Source organism: Perognathus longimembris, chromosome 6, assembly GCF_023159225.1.
Source record: "Perognathus longimembris pacificus isolate PPM17 chromosome 6, ASM2315922v1, whole genome shotgun sequence".
NCBI classification, from domain to species: domain Eukaryota; kingdom Metazoa; phylum Chordata; class Mammalia; order Rodentia; family Heteromyidae; genus Perognathus; species Perognathus longimembris.
In genome coordinates, this window is record NC_063166.1 from 21,612,189 (window position 1) to 21,633,807 (window position 21,619).

A 21,619-nucleotide genomic window follows, 5' to 3' on the forward strand; every position below is an offset into this window, starting at 1 on the left:
TCAAATTCCTAAGTAGTTAAAGGTGTGAGGCCTCTGAGTGCAGCTGGCACTAAACTTTTAAGTTTCTCTAATCATCCCTTGCTTTCTACAAAATCCAGCAACTTCTGTCTAGTTCCTTTGAAGTGCATTAAATGTGGATTAAATATATTCTAAAAAGCCTTCAATTTGTCTGGACATTTTAAGTCTAGTCAATTCCTTTTTGGTGTCATGGCACAGTACTGGGATCCCACAACATCCAAAGGATCAGCCAACTATCCCAGCTCTCAGGTGCAAGATGGAAAGTACTAGAGTTCCAAGACTGAAAGGTTAGAACTCAGATGGGACTTGTCCTTTTTCTCCCTTATCATTTCTCAATCTTTAATTTCCTCTTTTCTAAATCTCAAAGAGGGTGATTTTAGACAAACGGGAGAAAAAATTCCATTGATTCTAAAAGATTCTATAAAAGTAATTTAACACATCCATTGAATTTTGAACTTGGAGGAAAATAGCAAGTGGGGTTGGTGTTCCTCGGCTGGAGTTGGTAGCATGCAGTATGTCCCCAGTAATGCTGGGCCAACTGGCCCACCATCAGCAGCATCATGGTGGCCTGTGGCCACCATAGTTTCACAATTAGATAGAGGACTTTTCCATATCCAATGAACGTCGCTAGGATTAGCATAGCATAACACAAGAATACTGCATTCTGATGCCTGGCTGTCAATGCTAGACATGCTTAGACTTATCAGGTAGGTCCATGACCTACACCAATAATACAGTCTCCTTCCAAATGTTCCTGACCAAAGTAAAAGAATTTCTTTGGCAGGTGGAAGACAGAATGGTGAGTCAGGAAGAAATGCTAGACACTGGCCAGATACCCCAAGGAGTCACCAGTAAGAACAGGAAAATGAAAGGAACCAATTGAGGAAGCTAACAAAGAACAATGTATCTATTTTATACAGTTGCTTTAAACATGAAATCTACACTTACAGTGTCCATGAATCACAACAGTTATGAAGTGCCAATAAAGCCATTTACTTTGGTCAGGCTCATATTAGGATCTCAAAAACTCAAAACAGAATGACTTGAACTAGAACAATCCAAAATTTAATTCTTTGAAGAGATGGAAAAATATTTCCACATTTTGTACTTAACAAGAAAAAAAAGGGGGCTGGGAATATGGTCTAATGCAAGAGTGCTTGCCTTGTATACATGAAGCCCTAGGTTCGATTCCTCAGCACCACATATATAGAAAAGGCCACAAGTGGCACTGTGGCTCAAGATGGCAGAGTGCTAGCCTTGAGCAAAAAGAAGCCAGGGCACAGTGCTCAAGCCCTGAGTTCAAGCCCCAGGACTGGCAAAAAAAAAAAAAAGAGCAATAAAAATGAGGAAATCATGTCCATTCACTATTGAGTTTCTTTTACTTCTTATGAGGACATGAATATTGACATCAGTTCTTCCAAAAATCCTGGTTAAGGGTTTATGATAGGCAAACTATAATGGAAGGTACTTTGAATACAAGAAAAACCTTGTCTCTATCCAAGTTCAGTCTAAAAGGAGACAAATACATAAATGGTCACAGCAGAGTCTAATAAGTACTACAAGTAGAGAAATATACAGTATCTCTTACAGTACTGGGCTATGGAGAGCCTGAGGTGAGGGGTGTAACAAGGTAGAGAGGAATACAGTTAGAAATGTTCAAGAAGCATCTCATTTTTTAATAAAAAGCTTTACATTGTTTCCTACAAAATGCAGCAACTACTTTATAGTTTCAAATGATAAACATATTCCATTTCTTAATCAAGTGCTTTAGCTCTTTCAAAGTAAAAAATTTTATGTGTGAGAACATCACCAAGACCTCTCATTTCTGGAGCAGTCAATTGGGTTATTTCATAAGACAAGAATATAAAAGCTGAGGAAAGTTTACCAACAACCAATTTCATCTTTGGAGTAAGATTTTAAATCTTTTTTTTTCTTTTTTCTTTTTTTTTTTTTTTTGTGGCTCATGGGGCTCAAATTCTGGTGGGCCTGGGCAGTCCCTAAGTTCTTCAGCTCAAGGCTAGCACTCTACCACTTGAGCCACAGTGCCACTTTTACTTTTTCTGGTGGTTAACTGGAGATAAGTCTCATGGACTTTCCTGCCCGGACTGGCTTTGAACTGTGATCCTCAGATCCAGCCTCCTGAGTAGCCAGATTTTAGGCTTGAGCCACCGGCACCCAGCTTCCAATTCCTTATCTCACATTTATTTTATAAAATTGCTAAGTTCTGCTTCACTGGCTACCAAAAGAAGCCATATGTTATATATCATAGCTCTATTTCCTCATTAATATCCACCATTAGAAAAAAAGCTATATAAGAAACACCAAAAACTAAAGGACACTTATGACAATTTAAAAACCTATTTCAATCAAATTTTATTAGCCTATCAAGTTTGATTCAGGCAGTGAAACTTAAAACATGCATATACAATGGTGAATTCTCTTCATTAATACTTTCAAGTAGCCAATATATGTAATCATGGCAGTAGCCCTAGAGTCTACTATACATACAAGGAACCATAAATACAGAGGCTTGAGTAAAATCTGTGCAGATGTACTCAGTATACCCATTTAAATTTTATGATTGTTTTGGATATTAAATTCTTTGCTGTCTTTCAGAGCAAAATTAGATCCAAAAACTAAAGGAGATAATAATTTTGAGGAAGTTAAAGTAGTATTATCCTTTTGACGGCAATGGCTAAATACAGAGAGAAAAAAAAAACACTCCTTATGGTATAAATATTACAAACAAAATGATATAAGAAATAGTTTCTGGGGACAAGGTATATAAATATACCATTTATTTATTTAAGGCATGTAAATTCCTTATATGGGATTTTCATTTTCACAGTTTTTTTTAAAAAAATTCCAGATCTCAATCTTCCTAACCCTATTTCCATATAAAGTCTTCAATCCCCAATCATACACTGTATCATGGATATTTACATGCATAACCCTGAAGGTGCAGGAAACAGAAAACTAACTGTGCTTGAGTAGTGTCCTTTTTAAAAGCTGCCTAGGATGTCTAGTTTTCGGGGTTTTAAATCCTTTCTCATTGACATTAACCAAACCCAAAAAAATAAAAATCAAAAGATGTTAATAAGCTCTTGCTTAATAAAGCCAATGACCCAACTCCCTTTCCTAATTAAAAGCTGACAGTACTTAGTACTTACTATTTGCAATGAATGTTCAGTCATAACAATCTTATTAAAATTATGTCAATTTCATAATTCCCTCCATTACTAATACATACTTAAAGAAATTGGTTCTGAAATACATTTTTCTTGCTCTTTTCCAGCCTTCGACACAGACTAGAGAGTGGCACTATGGATGAACAGGCATATTCCACCAACACAGATGATTGAAATTAAAAAGCTATAACATATTAACATATCTGGGCCACACAGAAGGGTCATGAGGTAAGATCATCAGCATAAATTATCACATTATTACAAGGCATCTAAAGGAGCCAAGCAAAAATCTGCAAGATCTTTTTTTTTCACAATGAACGCTATTTGATTAGATTTCTTTTACACACAAGTATTAGAGAAAAAAAATATTGTTAGTCTTTATCACATCTTACTCCAACTACTGAGATACAAATCTGAAATTCCAGAAGCTGAGTATGCATAGGGGAGAGAGCATTTTGGGGATACTTGGATGTCTTTGTCCATTTAACTACAGAGCTTATGAAAAAACCACTTTGTGTATTTATTTTTTAGTTTTTTCCTAATGTTCTTATTAAAAATCTCAAATAACAAGTCATCTAGGAAAATAAACCTTATTTACCAAACCTATACAGTTTATATCTCCAAAAAGAAATGAAATTGCAGATGAGTTTCTTTCCTTATGTTTTTCATTTTATTCACAGCTAGAAGGCCCACTGTCAAATACTAGAAAAATCTCTAGAAAATAGTCTGTCTACTGAAACTGTTGCTGAATAATCAAATCCTCCTCTAATCATGCATTTTTAAAGAATTCAGTCAAGTCACAAAGGCAGCAGAAAGATGGACATTTAAATATAAGCACATATGCTCCCTTGAACATAAAACAAACCTCTTACTTGCCAACGCTGTCTTCACAAAGCCCATGCTACATACATGTAATAATTGACAGTCCCTTCAGAATTGTGAGGATGTTAAGCGGCTAAGATGCAAACTCCTTATTTCCAAAGCATAATACCCTTAAATGTGGTAGGGTTTTTTAGGGGGGAAAAAGGACAAACTGAAATGTACAAAGTTATGTTAATAAAAACAACTCCCTACATTTAAATGAAGGAAACAGTGCAAGTATATCTAAAAATATTCTTGGATATCTAGCCTGACCATCAAAACAAGAGCCAAATATTTTCTAAAAATAGTGGAAGTATAGTATGCTTTTATACTTCTTGTAGAACTCATTGGCAAGTGCTATTTATGCTGAAAAACTATAGCCAGCTTTAATTAGACATAAAAATGTCCTACTTGTATTATCTTGCTTGGGTCACAAGGTACACTATATGTGAGCTTCTCTAAGAAAGAATAACCAGTTGTTCAGTAACTGTGTGGGAGGTGGCCACACCATAGCTTGCTATATAAGTAATTCTCATTTCAAGTCTATTACCTAATTTTTGCATTTCTCAAGTCTAATTCCTATTATCTAATTTTTGCATTTCCTACCTAGAGAAGCTATTCATAGACCCAAGATTCTCCTTTTATCACACTACCACCACAGGAAATACATGCAGTGAAAGGTTTTGCTAAATATCTAAAGGTACTCTTAATATAAAATGACTTCCCAAAATGAATCAACCTACATGGTGTGACCTAAAAGCCACACAAATTATTTATTTATGGCTGTTATGTTTTAATCACTGGATTGTTTTTAGAGGCTTAAAAAAATTAATGGTTTCTGCTATACAAAAGCAACTATGTTTTCCATGAAACATTAGCTGTCACATTATGATGTGGTTTTATCATTAATTATACTGGATTATACAGAGGTTTATGTCTACAAAATGATTGTTAAATAACTGAATTTCCTAACCATTTCAAAATAAAAATGAAGTTCAGTCCTAGGAAACCGTGCATGAATTCAAGATCCATTTACAAAACAAAAAATTAAATGTAAAAAATATATAACCTCAATTTAAGACATTTGTAGATAAGACATCCAACACATTTTTTTCATCAAAACCAAATGAAGATACTAAACCATGAGTCAACAGTGCCATCTTTTGGTAGATTTAGGAATTGAGTGAGTTGTACAAAAGACTACTGCATAGAGCCAGCAATTCAAAAACCCATGAGCTTCTAATTTTGTAAAGATTAAACTGAGCTGCTTATTTTAAAACTTTAAAATATCTACAAAAACTATTACCTCATGCTTATTTCCACTTCAATTTCATGAGGTTGGTGGAGCAGCCATTTATCTTAAAGAAATTGAGATTCAGAAATTTTTAATGAGTGATCTAAAAATCCCTCAGATAAATATGGCTGAGCCATTCCAAGCTCAAAGAGCTAGTTTTTAAATTCCAATGTTAATTCACTATAATTATATAATGAGCCAAATCATAATTATCCTGTATTACATACAAGTAATGCACACATTTTCATATTTTGTAAGATTTTGCAAAATAATTTTATTATTTTTACAATACTTCTTGTATACAATACTTCTTGTATTTGGCAAGGAAAGATGTTTAAATTATTACATAAATGTGAAGAAAACACTGACTGCATTCATATAGCACTTTACATTTCACAAATCAAAAACTTTTATAAAGTATTAGTATCTGTATGTTAAAGAGAAAAAAGACCTTCATTGAAAATTGCAAAACCTTTTCTTTGAAGAAAAGTGCTTGTTTATGGCTTATGTATGATTTACACCTTCCCTCAGTCACAGGATATGAAAGCTACTGTAAATGAGATGTAAATAGCAAGTTCAAATACTCTCCCTAAAGATTCTTAGCTTTATTTAAGCTCATACTAGATGCCTATGTACCATTGCCAATGTATTCCACTTTTACATTTTTCAGAAAAAATAATTCTGAGTACTTTATTGCACTAAAACATTTATTATAGAACATCTTCATAGATCATTTCTGTAAACTAACAATTCAGCTCTCACATTGAAAGGAAAAAATATTCCCAGTGACATATATTTATCTTGGAATCACTTACTACTATGATTTTTACTCAAATTACAGCCAAGTGTTCTTTATAGAGATTTTTAAATCACAGTTAAAGCACAATCCCATCTTAAAATACAGTAACCAAAAATGGACATTAGAAAGAAAACAACTAATAACAAGGGGTAAAATTGTTACTAAAAACACTGGAGCAAAGAAAGAGCCAGAGGGGAAAGTAAGTACTGCATCTTCTGTGAACAGAACTTCATGATCAGAAGCAGTAACTATTAAAATAACTCAGTCAGACACATATTTAATTCATTGATTAGCATTCTTTTCTTTGCAGTATTTTTTGAAGGACAAGACATGAAAATTGGTAAATTTAGCTATCTCTAAATGATCAGTAAGCAAAACTATCCTAACAATAAATTTTTGAAGGATTTTATTTAACTTACTTCCTTCTTCCCAACTTCTAATAAAGACAGGCCACTTCTCAATAAATCTCAATTTCTCCCTTAAGAACATCATGTGCTCTTTTTGGCTTGAAAGGACCTACGTAACTTTTTCTTGCTTTGAGACCACCAATTTTGCTTTATAGTAGGCAGATTTTCAAAGATTTCATCTTTAGGAAGGCTGGACGCTCACCCTCAAGAACAAACAGGAGATTTAATTTCCTTCCCTTACTCTGAGTGGAAGAAAAATCCATTTGGAGGCTAGATTATTTCTCTCTTTTATTCCCTGAGAAATAAAAAAGGAAAAAGAGAATGTGAAAATGTCACTGTTCTTCCCACCTTACACTACGTACCCTTTTATCAATCATTGCAAATAACCTGACTTTTGAATACAACTAATACTCATTTATCTTTTTCTCTCTACAAAGAATAGCAACACAACAAATGAAAACATATGCAACTCTATTTTAATAACTTTAACTGAAAGCAATGGCTGCATCCAATTTAGTATGAATTACGCTGGGTTTCTGATTCAAAACCATCCGTAGTGTGCATGTCAGGAAATGCAAGGGCAGGAGTATCCTTTCTAGTCCTGTCAAGACTAACTATGCAGACCAGGCCTGATGGCCACCTGCATAGCATTCCACTTGAGTAATTCGCTTATGCACAAACACATATATACATACCATTTTTTAACCTTTACAACAGATTTTTTTTTAACTGTTTTGAAGTTTAAAAAAAAAAAACTACTTCCATGCTGGGAATATGGCCTAGTGGCAAGAGTAAATGTGAAGCCCTGGGTTCGAGTCCTCAGCACCACATATATAGAAAACGGCCAGAAGTGGCGCTGTGGCTCAAGTGGTAGAGTGCTAGCCTTGAGCAAAAAGAAGCCATGGATAGTGCTCAAATCCTGAGTTCAAGCCCCAGGACTTGCAAAAAACAAAACCAGCTCATCAATCTTCAAAAAAGATCACGGATCCCTTGATTTAGTAAGGACACTGAGGCACATTCATTGTCACTGGCCACAAGTGGCATGTAGAAGAGATGACAGTAGCTAGTTTTTCAGTCTGACTTCATAGTAATAGCTGGTTGATGGCTGCTGTTAATGAGCAACAGTGTCTTTGAACTATAATTGGTAAGCCACACCTGTAATCCTTGCTACTAAGAAGGCTGAGATCTGAGGATCTAGGTTCACAGACAGACTAGGCAGGAAAGACTATGAGACTCTTATCTCCAATTAACCACCAAAAAGCCAGAAATCAAGCTGTGCCTTGAAGTGCTAGCCTTGAGCACAAAAGCTCAGGACAGTGCCCAGAATCAGCACCACCACCACCCCCAAAAAATTAATGGTAAAGATAGAAATAACCAACCACAAAAAAGAAGATGTAAAACAAATTACACTAACATAGGAATTATTGGCAGTCTGTCTCTAAACCAAAGGATACAAACAAAATGGCAGGAGAGCAAGTAGGTGGGAATCTGAATCTTAAGAGGAGGTACTGCCCTTAGAAGGTGGACTGCGCATGCTCAGTACTGTTCAGCGTTCAGCTCTCTACTTCAGATGCTTCTTTCCTTCTTTGCAACTTCTAATAAAGACAGGACGCTTCTCAATAAATCTCAATTTCTCACTTAAGAACATCATGTGCCCTTTTTGGCTTGAGAGGATCTACATAACCTTTCCTTGCTTTGAGACCACCAATTTTGCTTTATAGGAGGCAGATTTCACAAAATCAAGGGTATGGAAACACTCAGCAAATCACACAACAATTTAATACAGCTGAATTAGATAATGAGGGGTTAAGAACTTCACATCAACTGAGCTGTGGAATGTAAGCACAAGAATTTATTTTTTTGTTTCTGGAATCTATTTTGATTATGTCTTTAATTAAAACTGTGTGTAATAAATCATGACTAAAGTGGGTTTACTATATAAGGATTTAAGACCTCAAATGATATTAAGTAAAAATTATGCACATCCACAATTATCACAAAAAAGCGCTCAATGACAAAACAATACATATAGAAATCCTAAATTTAAAGGAAGGGGCAAAAGGAAAGATACAGCAAAGCCTGAACATTCAAATTATTTCCCTTAACCCTCAAACACATTAGAAAAGTGGACTGGTGAGGAATTTCAAAGTGTCATTTGGTTCACTCTGTTTCACTGTTAAGGCCTCTTTAACCTTAATATGTACTAATAGATTTGAGAGCATTAATGAGCTATGCAAATCCCCTCCTGCTGGAAGGTTAGCTTTTAGTAAGTGTCAAAGTAGTAGTAAAGATAACAAATACCTATCAGACTCAAGAACTCCCAGCTTACTATGTGCATATGGACATTGCAGCAGGGCAGTGACTAGTTTCATAAGGGTGTAGCAGCAATGAAGGAGTTAACCAGTAAAACAATGACTGAATAGTTTCATATGTGATTTGCAGCACATGAAATGCAACTCATAACTGCATGGAATCATTGTTGCCTCTGAAAAGGTCAACTTTTCAAATACATGTATACACACACACACACACACACGGAGAAAGAACTAAGAATTTTAGAAAAATCAAAGAAATCATAAAAACAAAGTATTACCTAGTTTAATTATCTCTAATAATTTTATTAGATTTGGAACATGAAATTCACTTTTCATATATACTAGCATATATGGACAGCTGCAGTGACCATGTAATGCAATACTGCCACCTGTTGTTCAAAAACTAAAAATACACATCTTTAACTTTAATTGTCAACATCCCACAAGGTATATTCCCCCCCAAAAAATTAAAGAAGATAATTTAAAATAGATTTTTAAATGAAGCTTTCATAAAAAATCTGTCATCTGCTCATATTTCTTAAGAAAAGCAAGCTAAAATTCAAACACAGGCTATTATTAAATAAATTACCTACAGAAATACTTTATAAAAGTCTGGGTAATTTGAGTTATTAAGCAATTAAGTAAAAATCAAATTTCAGAAAATCAATGGCCATGTTAATTTGCCTCATTAAAATTCTAAAGTAAGTAGAAAGTATTTAAAGATGTTCAGAACCCAAAGGCTAGGAATTTTGAAGAGTAGGTAGGAATCATAAGCAGTGTAATGCTACAAATTTGCAATTATGTGTGAAGTGTGAAGTGAAATCCTCCTACTGACATGCTAGGAAAAATGTAAACCAGGAGCTTAAGGGAACAGAAAAGTTCAGGCCAAAAGTTGAATAGAATGAAAAATAACCTTCAAGTTAAAAAAAAAATTTAAGATGAACTTTATACATTTCTAGTGGAAAGCTGAATTTTTAAATTTTTATCAAAGCATGGACTTTATTTACTACTAAGCAATCACTTTGGACATAATAGTAGGCTAAGAAAAATGAAGACTTGGAATAAAAGTATTTGAGAAATCAGAAATGGCCTGGATTTTTCCCTTTAAAAGTTGAAAATTATAATAAACTCTACAAGTTCACTTGAACATTAAGGAAGATAATGCTTACAAATTAAAGAAAAAACAGAGCACATTAATTTGCAGAGATAATGCACAATGTAATACAAAATCAGAATTAGTGCCACTTAATCTATTGTTCAAACACAGGTAGTTTTGTGCTACGTTGAAAAACAAAGGATGAAATTTTAGGGCTAGGAAGATTTAAAAAAATAGACTATTTCAGTTCTATTTGAAAAAAAAATTATAGCCTTTGTATAAAGACAAACACTAAATGTAATGATCACAAAAATCATCATACATCCTATTTTACATCAGAGTGATGAAGTCTTACACATTCTTTTTAATGTATTAAAATGTCTTTTTGGGAAATGCAACTTAAAATATTGAGATTCCATTTTACTCCAGTAAAAATGGCCATCAAGAACAAAAACAACAAATGCTGGTGTGGAAAAAGGAACTCTTTTATATTGTTGGTGGGAATGTAAACTAGTTCAACCACTACAGAAGGCAGTTTGGAGATCCAAAAAAAACTAAATATAGAACTACGCTACGACCTAGTGTTTACCGTTCTTGGGATTTATCCAAAAGCTTCAAAATTACAGTATAGAAATACATCTATGTTCCCTTGCTGTACTACTCACTATATCCAAGTTTTATAAATAGGCCTGATGATCTACATACAACAGTTGAACAGACCAAAAAAAGTGAGATATATACATACTTACTTAAATACAATGGAATTTTACTCATCTGTCAAGAATACTATTATGCTATTTGCAGAAAAATGGATGGATCTGGAAAAAATTATTTTGAGTGAAGTCAGTCAGGCTCACAGAGACAAATGGTAGATGTTTCTCTCATATGAGGAAGTTAAATCTAAATTATAAACATCTGAAAACACATATAGGGTCATATAATTTATACACAAACTGACTCAAATATGGTATACTCAGATGATTCCCAATGTGTAAGTACTCTGAAAAACATAGTTTAGCACACTGAATATCAGAAAGTTGAAACATGTTTGTTGGGGGTGGTAGGAGGTAAAGGGAGAACAAACAAAAGGAGAGAGGCAAGGTAAGCAAAAATGGTCATTATATTCAATGAACATATGAATATTGAACCTGGTAACTTGAAGGGATGGATGGAGTTGAAAAAAATGAGGGAGAATGGTGGACCAGGTAATAATCATCCATGGTACAATGAATTAAAACCCATTTGTACAACTACTGAAAGAATTTTTTAATTTAAAAAAATACCTTTTTGAAAAAGCAACACTTACAAAACCATTTGGTATAAACCAACTGCACAACTCTTAGGGGGAGAGAGGAAGGGGAGGGAGGGAAATGAGGGAGGAGGTAACAAGTAGAAAAAGAAATGCACTCACTGCCTTTCATATGAATCTGTAAACCCTCTGTATCACACTTAGACAATAAAGAGAAAAAAAACAAGAAATAAAACTGAACATCTCAGAATTATTCAAATTTTTTAAAAATACCTTTTTGAAATGTTACATTCCACAAATAAACTACAAAAATTTCAAAACATTTTAAGACCTTGAGTAGAGAATCCTAATCAATAATAAAACAACAGAATTTCTTCCATTATAAAGACCCATTTCTACTAGTTTCTTGGTCATCTTGGACCCATTTTTAAATAAAAATTACCTCCTTATAAGACCTTATAATAAAACATTAAAATCTTATGGGTAGGGCTGGGGATGTGGCTTGGTGGTAGAGCGCTTGCCTAGCATGCATGAAGCGCCAGGTTCAATTCCTCAGTACCCACATAAACAGAAAAAAACAGAAGTGGTGATGGGACTCTAGTGGTAGAATGCTAACCTTGAGCAAAAGAAGCTCAGGGACAGTGCCCAGGACCTGAGTTCAAGCCACTGGACTGGCAAAAAAAAAAAAAAAAATCTTATGGGTAAACTATTTACATTTTTAAGAAATAGAAAAGGTATTGATCACCATGTGCCAATTAAGCTATACAATCTTTATGTCAGTCTTTTCCTTAAAAAGACATATCCACTGAGCTCCACTTTCAGTGGCACACAGTGTGTTATTCTTCCATAGGCACACCTATCCCCGAAGCCAAAGGCAATGATGACAGCTGTCCAGCTAGTTATGCATACATACCATAATTAATTACACATATCAATGGCCTTCAAACTGCAGTCTTTTAAGATCCTACTATATGAACTGCTTTTCAATTGTATTTGTTCACATCCTTGCAACTGAGGAAAACACACATCAGGCAGGCACAAGCAGGCACATGCAGGCACACACATCAGGCTCAATGGCCTTTACTGTAGTCTTTAGTTTTAGGAAATCAAGTCTGTTCTCGGAAATTTCCAATTTAATCCCCTTAAATTGCTGTTTATCATCCACAGCTTCCACCAACACATCTTTGACTTTGTCACCATTCCCAATCCACAGGGATATGTGCCGTGAAAAGCCAATCCTCTTAACTCCATTCCTTCTTAGATCACAAAGGGCTTTTTCTGGCCCAGGCTTGCCATTCCAGAACTCCAAGTATAAGATTCCCAAATTTCATTCACCTGCAAGACAAGGTCTGGTCAAGAAGTAGTTGTGTGGTTCATGCATTGACCGTTTCAACCCCAGCTGCTCATTACTCTCAGGGATATGCCACCTGCTAGCTCTTGGTTTACATTTAGATTTTTCCAATACCTTCTCTCCCCAAATTCCAATGTTGTGAGTTGGTCTGTTTTTTATGGCTGGGAAGGTAAAAGGTAAGAAAGCTACCAAGCATCTTTAAAGACTTCTATCTCCCTCCTTGAGTTGAGTGTTGGAGAGAATTTCTTTAAAAAGCAAAGCTCAGTGATCTACTAGCCACTGTCACACCCACCATCACTGGCACATCACTGTTCCTTGGAGGCACCTTCTCGAAAAATGCCCACTCCTATTAATCACTCTGCTGTCAGATCTTTTGTACCCAAGGCAGTTTTGAATGAAACTGTCAACACTCCACATGAAATAATAGTGGGGAAAAAATGACAGAACGAAGGAAATCATTTGGAATAATCTTACTTCATAGAAATAATATAAGAACATTACCTTAATAACCAAGAAGGAATGTTTGAAAGAGTAAATTACCAACAAGCCAAGGAAGTGCCTTTAAATGATCTTGAAATCAACATATCTAGTTCCTATTTTAATGTGTGAAAGGATTTGTCTGTCTAGATGACCCTTTCAGTTTACCTCCTGAACTATGCTAAGATTTAACTACACCTATCAGAGCATAATCACACACACTCTGAACATGACCAGAGTAATTATCAAGGTAATTCCATATATATTTAACTATCTTACAGAATGTCACCCTTGGCTACAGAAACAATTCCTGCAAAATAACTCATTATTTTTAAATATACTATTCAACACAAACACTTCACTGTAAATACTCATTATTTGTACATACAATAAAATCTGAAGTCAAAAAGATTAAAATGTCATAATAACTTCTAACCTTTTTTGAAGCTTAGGTTAACAAAGTCCTTTTATTGAGGCTTAGATTAACAAAATCCTGTGTTTATACCTTCAGATACAAACTATATAAAATTAGTAATAGGGGCTGGGGATATGGCCTAGTGGCAAGAGTGCTTGCCTCGCATACATGAAGCCCTGGGTTCAATTCCCCAGCACCACATATACAGAAAATAGGCAGAAGTGGTGCTGTGGCTCAAGTGGCAGAGTGCTAGCCTTGAGCAAAAAGAAGCCAGGGACAGTACTCAGGCCCTGAATCCAAGCCCCAGGACTGGCAAAAAATAAAATAAAATAAAATTAGTAATAGATGCAGATGTATTTTACAAACCACACAATACTATACAAATGTAAATAAAAATGGTACAGAACAAGAGGCTAGGGGTATGTATGAAAACAAGTTACAGTCCTGTTCCAAGAACAATTTTTCCCTGAACTTCTGATTCAAGAATTCAAAACTCAAGATTTTTCTACTTATTTTTTCATGGGTTATATATGATTAAGAAGGTAGAAATTGATCAGCTAATACTGCTACTTGTTAACTAAAGAAATAATTTACTTCCAATTACAGATTCTGCATCAAGACTAAGCTGAGCTTGTTCTTGTGGTAGACATTGAGGTGATTAAAAAAAACTGTCTCTCAGTAATGAAAAGCTCCTATTAAGTGTCAAAGATAAAAGACTTTAATTGAAAAAATATTTCAAAATGTAGAATTACATAAAAATATTCCAATAGAACCTATGAACTGCCTTGAAAACATCAACATGTAGCATAATGCAAGAAGTAAGATTATGCTAACAAACTCCAGTTGAAATGCTAGCTCTATATCTACGTATTAGCTGACTGAAGTGGTCTAAGTCATGTGTCTAATCTAGTCAACTTGGTCTCTGACACTTTGACTCAATGGCTTGGCAATCTACCACCTGAGACACACCTTCACCCCCCCCCCCCTTCCCCTAGTCTTGATGAGAAATCTCTTGTCAGTTATTTCATTTAATCCTTCTAAAAACATGCATAAAGTACCTAACACACATTAATATTTTAAAACAATTCAGCTCCTCTCCCTAAAAATGTGAACAAAAACCCAGATTTCACTTAAAATCAGCCTTCCCAAAAGAAATCTAACATAACATACATTTTTCATTTATTTCTATTTTGGAGAAACTGATCTATTCTATCTAGTTATAATTTATTATGTGTGTATATTAAAGAGTATCAATGTGAAGCATCATGGTCACCAGTTCTTAAAGAAAACTGAGATAAGAAAACAGGCAACTATCAGTTGTTGTTTTTAAGAACTTCATACATACTCATAATTGATGCACCAAAAAAAAACATTATTTCCCTAAGCAAAAGTCTAAAACCAAAAGAGTAGCTTTAATATCCTTCAAATTCTGCTGGCTACTAGCATGGTCCTTGGAAGTATTCTTTGCAAGCAATTCTACAAATCAATCAAACATATCCCACTGACCCAACTGCAATAATTACAAGTACTTCAAGTTAAATGGTCAGGACCAAGAAATAGACCACACACGTGAGTCACTCAACTGTAACATCTCCTATGCCAATAAACCAGTTTCAGAGACACTAATTTCCTTAATTCAAACATAAGATACCATATCCCAACTTGACACTATGGCAAAGCATTTGTAAAATACAAACTACAAAGATCTTAAAACATAACAAGTCCTATTTCCTCTGTATTTTTTAAATGAAAGAATACTATTTAACATTTACTAAAACAGCTTGTAAGATTAACAAACAATATAAAGGCCTTGCCTTTGCCAAAAGAATAAAATTCTTGTCTCAGAATCTATGGCTAGTTCCTTTTTATAGCTTCATACTTCCTAGCACACTATCCAGTATTAAACAGTATGTTCAGAAGAGATTAGCTGAATGAAAGAAAAACTATATACAAATATAGAAAGGAACCATCAAAAACTTTAAAAGCTCAAGAACTTTTAAATGATTTTTATGACACTGTGAATACACAAGAAAATCACTAAATTCTTATCCACATATCTTTCATATACCTAACATATGTTACTCTCATGTTTATAAGTAGAACCTCAGTCAGTGACCTACGGAGTGACTTTTTCCACTAACCACAATGCACATGCTATGTTCATTCACAGAAAACATAACACAGCTGTACCTAAATGACAGCAATCTCTCAAGTGGTCAAATACACAAATACCTTGGGAAATTCTGCCTTATTTCACTATGGGGTCAGGTAGAGTTATGGCATAATTACTTTATTATTAAAGCTTAACTTTCACTTATATGTATAGATCAAGACTGTTACAAGACTAAACACAAACCACTAATGGATTACAATTTAAACTGACATGTATTCACTATTTAATATCACTGAGGAAAACTTACTTTATTTGTTAAATTACACTAAAAGTACTAATGAATATATAAGTCTGAAAGCACACTTTGAGTGTTTTTAACTTAAAAGTTAACATAAAAGTTAAAAAGTTACTCTAAAGATTAAGTCATAAGGCTGGTGATGTGGCTTGGAGACAGAGTACTTACCTAACGCACAGAGGCCTGGGTTTAATCCTCAGAAAAGGAGTGGGAAAGGAAGGAGAGGTAAGAGAAGAGAAGAGGATGGAGAATGGAGCAACAGAAGTGGCAGTAATTCAATAATGCAAAATTAATCATATATGATCTTTTAGTTACTAAAGGAAACAATACAAGGGAAGGAATGCGCTACAAAATTAAGAAAACTGAGGGATGGGGTGGGGGTTAGGAAGAATGGGTGAGAATGATGAAAGGGATGACGTTAAGCTTGATTATATTCATATGCTACTTTAATGACTGGCTCGTTTGTATAACTAAAGATGAAAATAAAAATTAATTAAAAAATAATAATCTAGGTTGAGTTCCATCTTAGGATCTCTAATTAATCCACATTAGCAAAAATCCTTTTTTGCCATGTAAGGTAACTTTTTTGGGGTTCTGGGAATTGGAACATGGATGTCCTTATTTGGCCTACCACAGTAGTGTTTCTGGGGTTAAAAAAATTGAATGGAAAAATAATAATAAAGTTATCTAGGTAATCTACAGGAATGATCATTGTTTTGCTTTAAAGTCATTTATTCTAAAACACTGTTCAATTGCTAAAGCTAGAATACCTATCTGTAAAATTTTACCCTGAAAAAAAAATCAATAAGATACATTATAGATCTCATTACCTGTAATTTTATAGCCATAAGCAGCTAGTTGTCCAGCCATATATTCTCCATCTGAATTATTATGTGAGCAACCCCATGTTCGGATCCAGATTTTCTGTATGCCTGGAATAATGCTGTTAAGTAATCAATTTTAAAAAGTTTCACTAAATGATTTTTGAAATAAAAGTCACTAGATTATTTCAGGTCACCTCTCTCTCTCTCTCTCTCTCTCTCTCTCACTCACACACACACACACACACACCTACAATCAACTCATAAGCTATTCCTTAACTATACCAATTTAATTTCAAATCTGCTATATCAAAAAATACAAATAGAATGAGTAGTTAAGAATATATGCTAAGAGCACAATTTGTCATAGCGAGAATCTGGAACCAACCCAAGATGCCCCTCCATAGATGAATGGATCAGGAAAATGTGGTACATATACACAATGGAATTTTATGCCTCTATCAGAAAGAATGACATTGTTCCATTTGTAAGGAAATGGAAGGACTTGGAAAAAGTTATACTAAGTGAAGTGAGCCAGACCCAAAGAAACATGGACTCTATGGCCTCCCTTATTGGGAATAATTAGTACAGGTTTAGGCAAGCCATAGCAGAGCATCACAAGGCCCAATAGCTATACCCTTATGAACACATAAGATGATGCTAAGTGAAATGAACTCCATGTTATGGAAACAATTGTTATATCACAGTTGTAACTACTTTCAACGTCCTATGTGTATGTGTAGTTTCTATTATTGATGATGTTCTTGTATCACCTTCCTATGGTTGTACCTACACTATCTCTGTAATCTTATCTGAGTATATTGGAAACCGTGTTTCCTGGTATTGGAAGTAGGAAATTCAAAGGGAATACCAAATTTGAGAGACACAGGGTAAAAAAGGAGAAATAACTACAAAAGCAATACTTGCAAAACTGTTTGGTGTAAGAGAACTGAACACCTGGGGGGGGGGGAGGGAAAGGGGGGGAGGGAGGGGGGCATGAGGGACAAGGTAACAAACATTACAAGAAATGTATCCAATGCCTAACGTATGAAACTGTAACCTCTCTGTACATCAGTTTGATAATAAAAATTTGAAGAAAAACAAAAAGAATATATGCTAAGAAAAAATAAAGGGGAGAAAGAGAGGGAAAGAGGGAGGGAGGGAGGGAAGGGAAGGAGAAGAAAAGAGAGAGGGAGGGAGGGAGAGAGGGGAAAGAAGGAAGGGAAGAAGGCAGGCCGGAAGGAAGGAAGGAAGGAAGGAAGGAAGGAAGGAAGGAAGGAAGGAAGGAAGGAAGGAAGGAAGGAAGGAAGGAAGGAAGGAAGGAAGGAGGAAGGAAGGAAGGAAGGAAGGAAGGAAGGACTTAAGAATATATTCAAGACAAATGTGATAAACTTCAGTGATTAAGATATAAGCAAGCCAGGTGCTGGTGGCTCACAACTGTAATCCTAGCTACTCAGGAGGCTGAGATCTGAGGATCATGGTTCAAGGGCAGCCCTGGCAGGAAAGTCAGTGAAACTCTTAGCTCCAATTAGCCACCAGAAAATCGGATGTGGAGCTGTGGCTTAAAGTGGTAGAGTGCTAGCCATGAGCAAAAAAAGTTCAGGGACAATGCCCAGACCCTGAGTTCAAGCCCCAGGACCAACCAAAAAAACAGTAGAATAAAGCTCTGATAATTTTTTTAATCTGTGTATTTCCTAACAAAAGTTGAATAATGCTAAGTGACAGGACACAAATTACACATACCAACAGTTCCAGCTCTAAAATGAAACCAAACATAATTTTGAGGAGAAAACTTACCTATCACTTGGTGGAATGTTTTCTTCTTGTAAATATGTTTGAGTATTTCGCTTTCGCACCTTTGGAACAACATGCTTTCTTGAAAAGTGTCGATCTTGTGGTTTTGAGTCTTCCTGTGACACAATATCTTCAATGTCTTCAAGGAGTGTATCGCAGGATGCAGAAGGCATTTTTTCTATCACATAAAAAGCTATATTAAAACCATATTAAAAGTGACTATGGGCCAAGCACCAGTAGCTCGAGCATATAATCCTAGCCACTCAGGAGGCTGATATCTGAGGATCAGGGTTCAAAGCCAGCCTGGACAAGAAAGTCTGTGAGACTCTTATCTCTAATAAACTCCTCAAGGGCTGGGAATATGACCTAGTGGCAAGAGTGCTTGCCTTGCATACATGAAGCCCTGGGTTTGATTCCTCAGCACCACATGTATAGAAAAGGCCAGAAGTGGCACTGTGGCTCAAGTGGCAGAGTGCTAGCCTTGAACAAAAAGAAGCTAGAGACAGTGCTCAGGCCCTGAGTTCAAGCCCCAGGACTAGCAAAAGATAAATAAATAAATAAACCCCTCAAAAAAAAGCTAGAAGTGGTGGTAAGGCTCAAGTGGCAGAGTGCTAGCCTTGAGCAAAAAGAAGCTAGAGACTGTGCTCAGGCCCTGAGGTTAAGCCCCAGGACTAGCAAAAGATAAATAAATAAACTCCTCAAAAAAAAGCTAGAAGTGGTGGTAAGGCTCAAGTGATAGAATGCTAGCCTTGAACAAAAAGAAGCTCAGGACAATACCCAGGCCCTAAGTAGTTCAAACCCCAAGACCAGAAAAAAAAAAAAACAACCTATGAAAAATTCTCACCAAACTTGGATCTAACCAAGCCTTTAAGAACTAAGGTCAAGTTTACAAAACACAAGGAAACAATCAGACCAGACAAGTCCTTCTGGTAGGCATCCTAAGACTCAGAAAACAAAAACTTTTCAGCAAATTGAAACCAGGAGGGAAGGTAAGATAAAACCTTTTTGAGATTAAAGGAAACTTAAAAAGTCTAACAACTCTTCAATAGTTAGGAAGGGTGTTGGTGTTGGGATGTTGAGGAGAGTAATTACCATGACAGTAATTACCAGTGTTTTGACAAAGCCTCAGACATGTGGCCTTCTTAACCAAGCATCTGCAATTTCATATTACTGGAGCATTTGTTGTCTCCCTGAGGATTAAGCTCTCTGTGAGTTCGCTGTTGCTGTACCAGGAAAGAAGACAAAGCAGATTTCTATGCAAATTATAATTCCATGAAAGATTTTCAATAGATGAAGAAAGCCAGTATCACTCAAGAGTGCAAAGTGATTTTGGAAAATAAAGAATTTCTTCAGATTAAGTTGCATTGAAATTGTCATAGAAGGCTGCATGGACCTCTGTTTTTGAACTCTTGATAATTAATCCTTTTTCAAAGGAGTCAGACAACTTGGTGATTCACATTCCTGACAATATTATTCTGTCACAATAGCTATTACATGTTGGGAACCAAGAAAAAAATCAGAATATGAAATGGATTGTAAGATGAATATGAGGATAATGTGACTGAAATAGTACCCTTATGTTTGAAATTTTTATTTCTAGCAATGTACATTGAATATTGAGGAAATATCATTATGCAAATAATTTACTTTAAAACACCCCAGAGAAAAAAATCTGATAAATGGAAAAACACTGATAACTCACAAACCTAGGAAATAGATACTTGGTATTCATTATCCTGTGACACGTTCCCAAATATTCAAAATTTTTATAATTAAAAAAGAAAACTATGAACACAGCTTCAAGAAAAAGACATAGACATATTGTTCCCTACTCCCACAAAGTCCAACCATGACTCTAGACATTATCTCTAAAACAAGCGAAAGATGACTTTGGAAGATGAATGATAGACTGGCTATGGAACTCAGAACCCAAGGAGCATGAGAGGTTTGCTTTTGCCTCCTAAACTCCAAACTTGGGACTTGAAGATGCCAGAAATATAGAAATGCCAATGAATGTAGGCAACAAAAGGACCTGAAAAGTTCACCTTTCTTGTCAAATTAGCAAGATGGAAAACTTTTATGTAAACTCCCCCTCCCATACACACAAGCACACAGTCACTGCAGTCTGACCCCTGGCAAACTAGAAGGGCTAAGAGGGGAGCTTTGATTCCTATTAGGCAACTCAGTGAACTCGAGGGGTTAAAAATCACAAAAAGCAAATACTCCATACTTTTAATCCAACCAATTCACCAGTAATTAAGTCCTACAGTGTCAAGAAAGAAAAGGAAAAAGAAAAAAAATACATACACAGGCTTGGAAAAATTCCTATCAAAATCCTAGCAAATGTTTTGTAAACATTTAAAAAAAAAAAGGTACATGGAAAACAAGGGATATAGAAAAGGGAACTTGTGTACCTAAATTAATTCTGAAAAGAAAAGAAATTAAGATGCATTGGATAGCTAAAATAATCAAGACTGTGGTATTGGGACAGAAATACAGTAATCAACAGTACAGAAAACCATCCAAAAATGGACTGACATAACCGTGCCCAAATAACTTTTTCCTGGCAGTACTGGGATTTAAATGTACTTACTAAAAAATCACTCTGCCACTTGAGCCTGCCAGCTTCTTGCTTTAGTCATTGTTCAAAAAGGATCTCATGTTTATCCTTGAGCTACAATCCTCCTACTTCAAAGAGTTGGGATAATAATCATGTGATACTGCACCCATGTTTTTTTGTTTGTTTGTTTGTTTTGCCAGTCCAGGGGCTTGGACTCAGGGCCTGAGCACTGTCAAGGCTAGCAATCTGCCACTTGAGCCACAGCGCCACTTCTGGCCATTTTCTGTATATGTGGTGCTGGGGAATTGAACCCAGGGCTTCATGTACACGAGGCAAGCACTCTTGCCACTAGGTCATATTCCCAGCCCCTGCACCCAGCTTTTTTTTTTTTTAATTTTTTTTCTTATTTATTGTCAAAGTGATGTACAAAGAGGTTACAGTTTCATACGTTAGGCATTGGATACATTTCTTGTACTGTTTGTTACCGCCTCCCTTTTATTAGTTGAGACAGGGTCTTGCTTACATTTTGTTGAGGCTGGGCCTAGAATCATGGTCCTCCTGATCTC

General features: G+C 35.4%; 1 protein-coding gene across 3 annotated transcripts in view; it reads right to left on the minus strand.

The window, feature by feature from the left end:
* Nucleotides 1–21,619, minus strand: part of Cdkal1 (CDK5 regulatory subunit associated protein 1 like 1) — a 533,240-nt gene that overhangs the window by 506,112 nt on the left and 5,509 nt on the right. For all 3 annotated transcript variants that reach the window (XM_048348394.1, XM_048348392.1, XM_048348393.1), the window contains exons 3-4: nucleotides 18,497–18,671; nucleotides 16,709–16,821 (exon numbers count right to left, since the gene is read on the minus strand). In XM_048348394.1, the coding sequence (XP_048204351.1) occupies nucleotides 16,709–16,821; nucleotides 18,497–18,666 (283 nt within the window). In that variant the 5' untranslated portion in view covers nucleotides 18,667–18,671. The remainder of the gene's footprint in view (nucleotides 1–16,708; nucleotides 16,822–18,496; nucleotides 18,672–21,619) is intronic.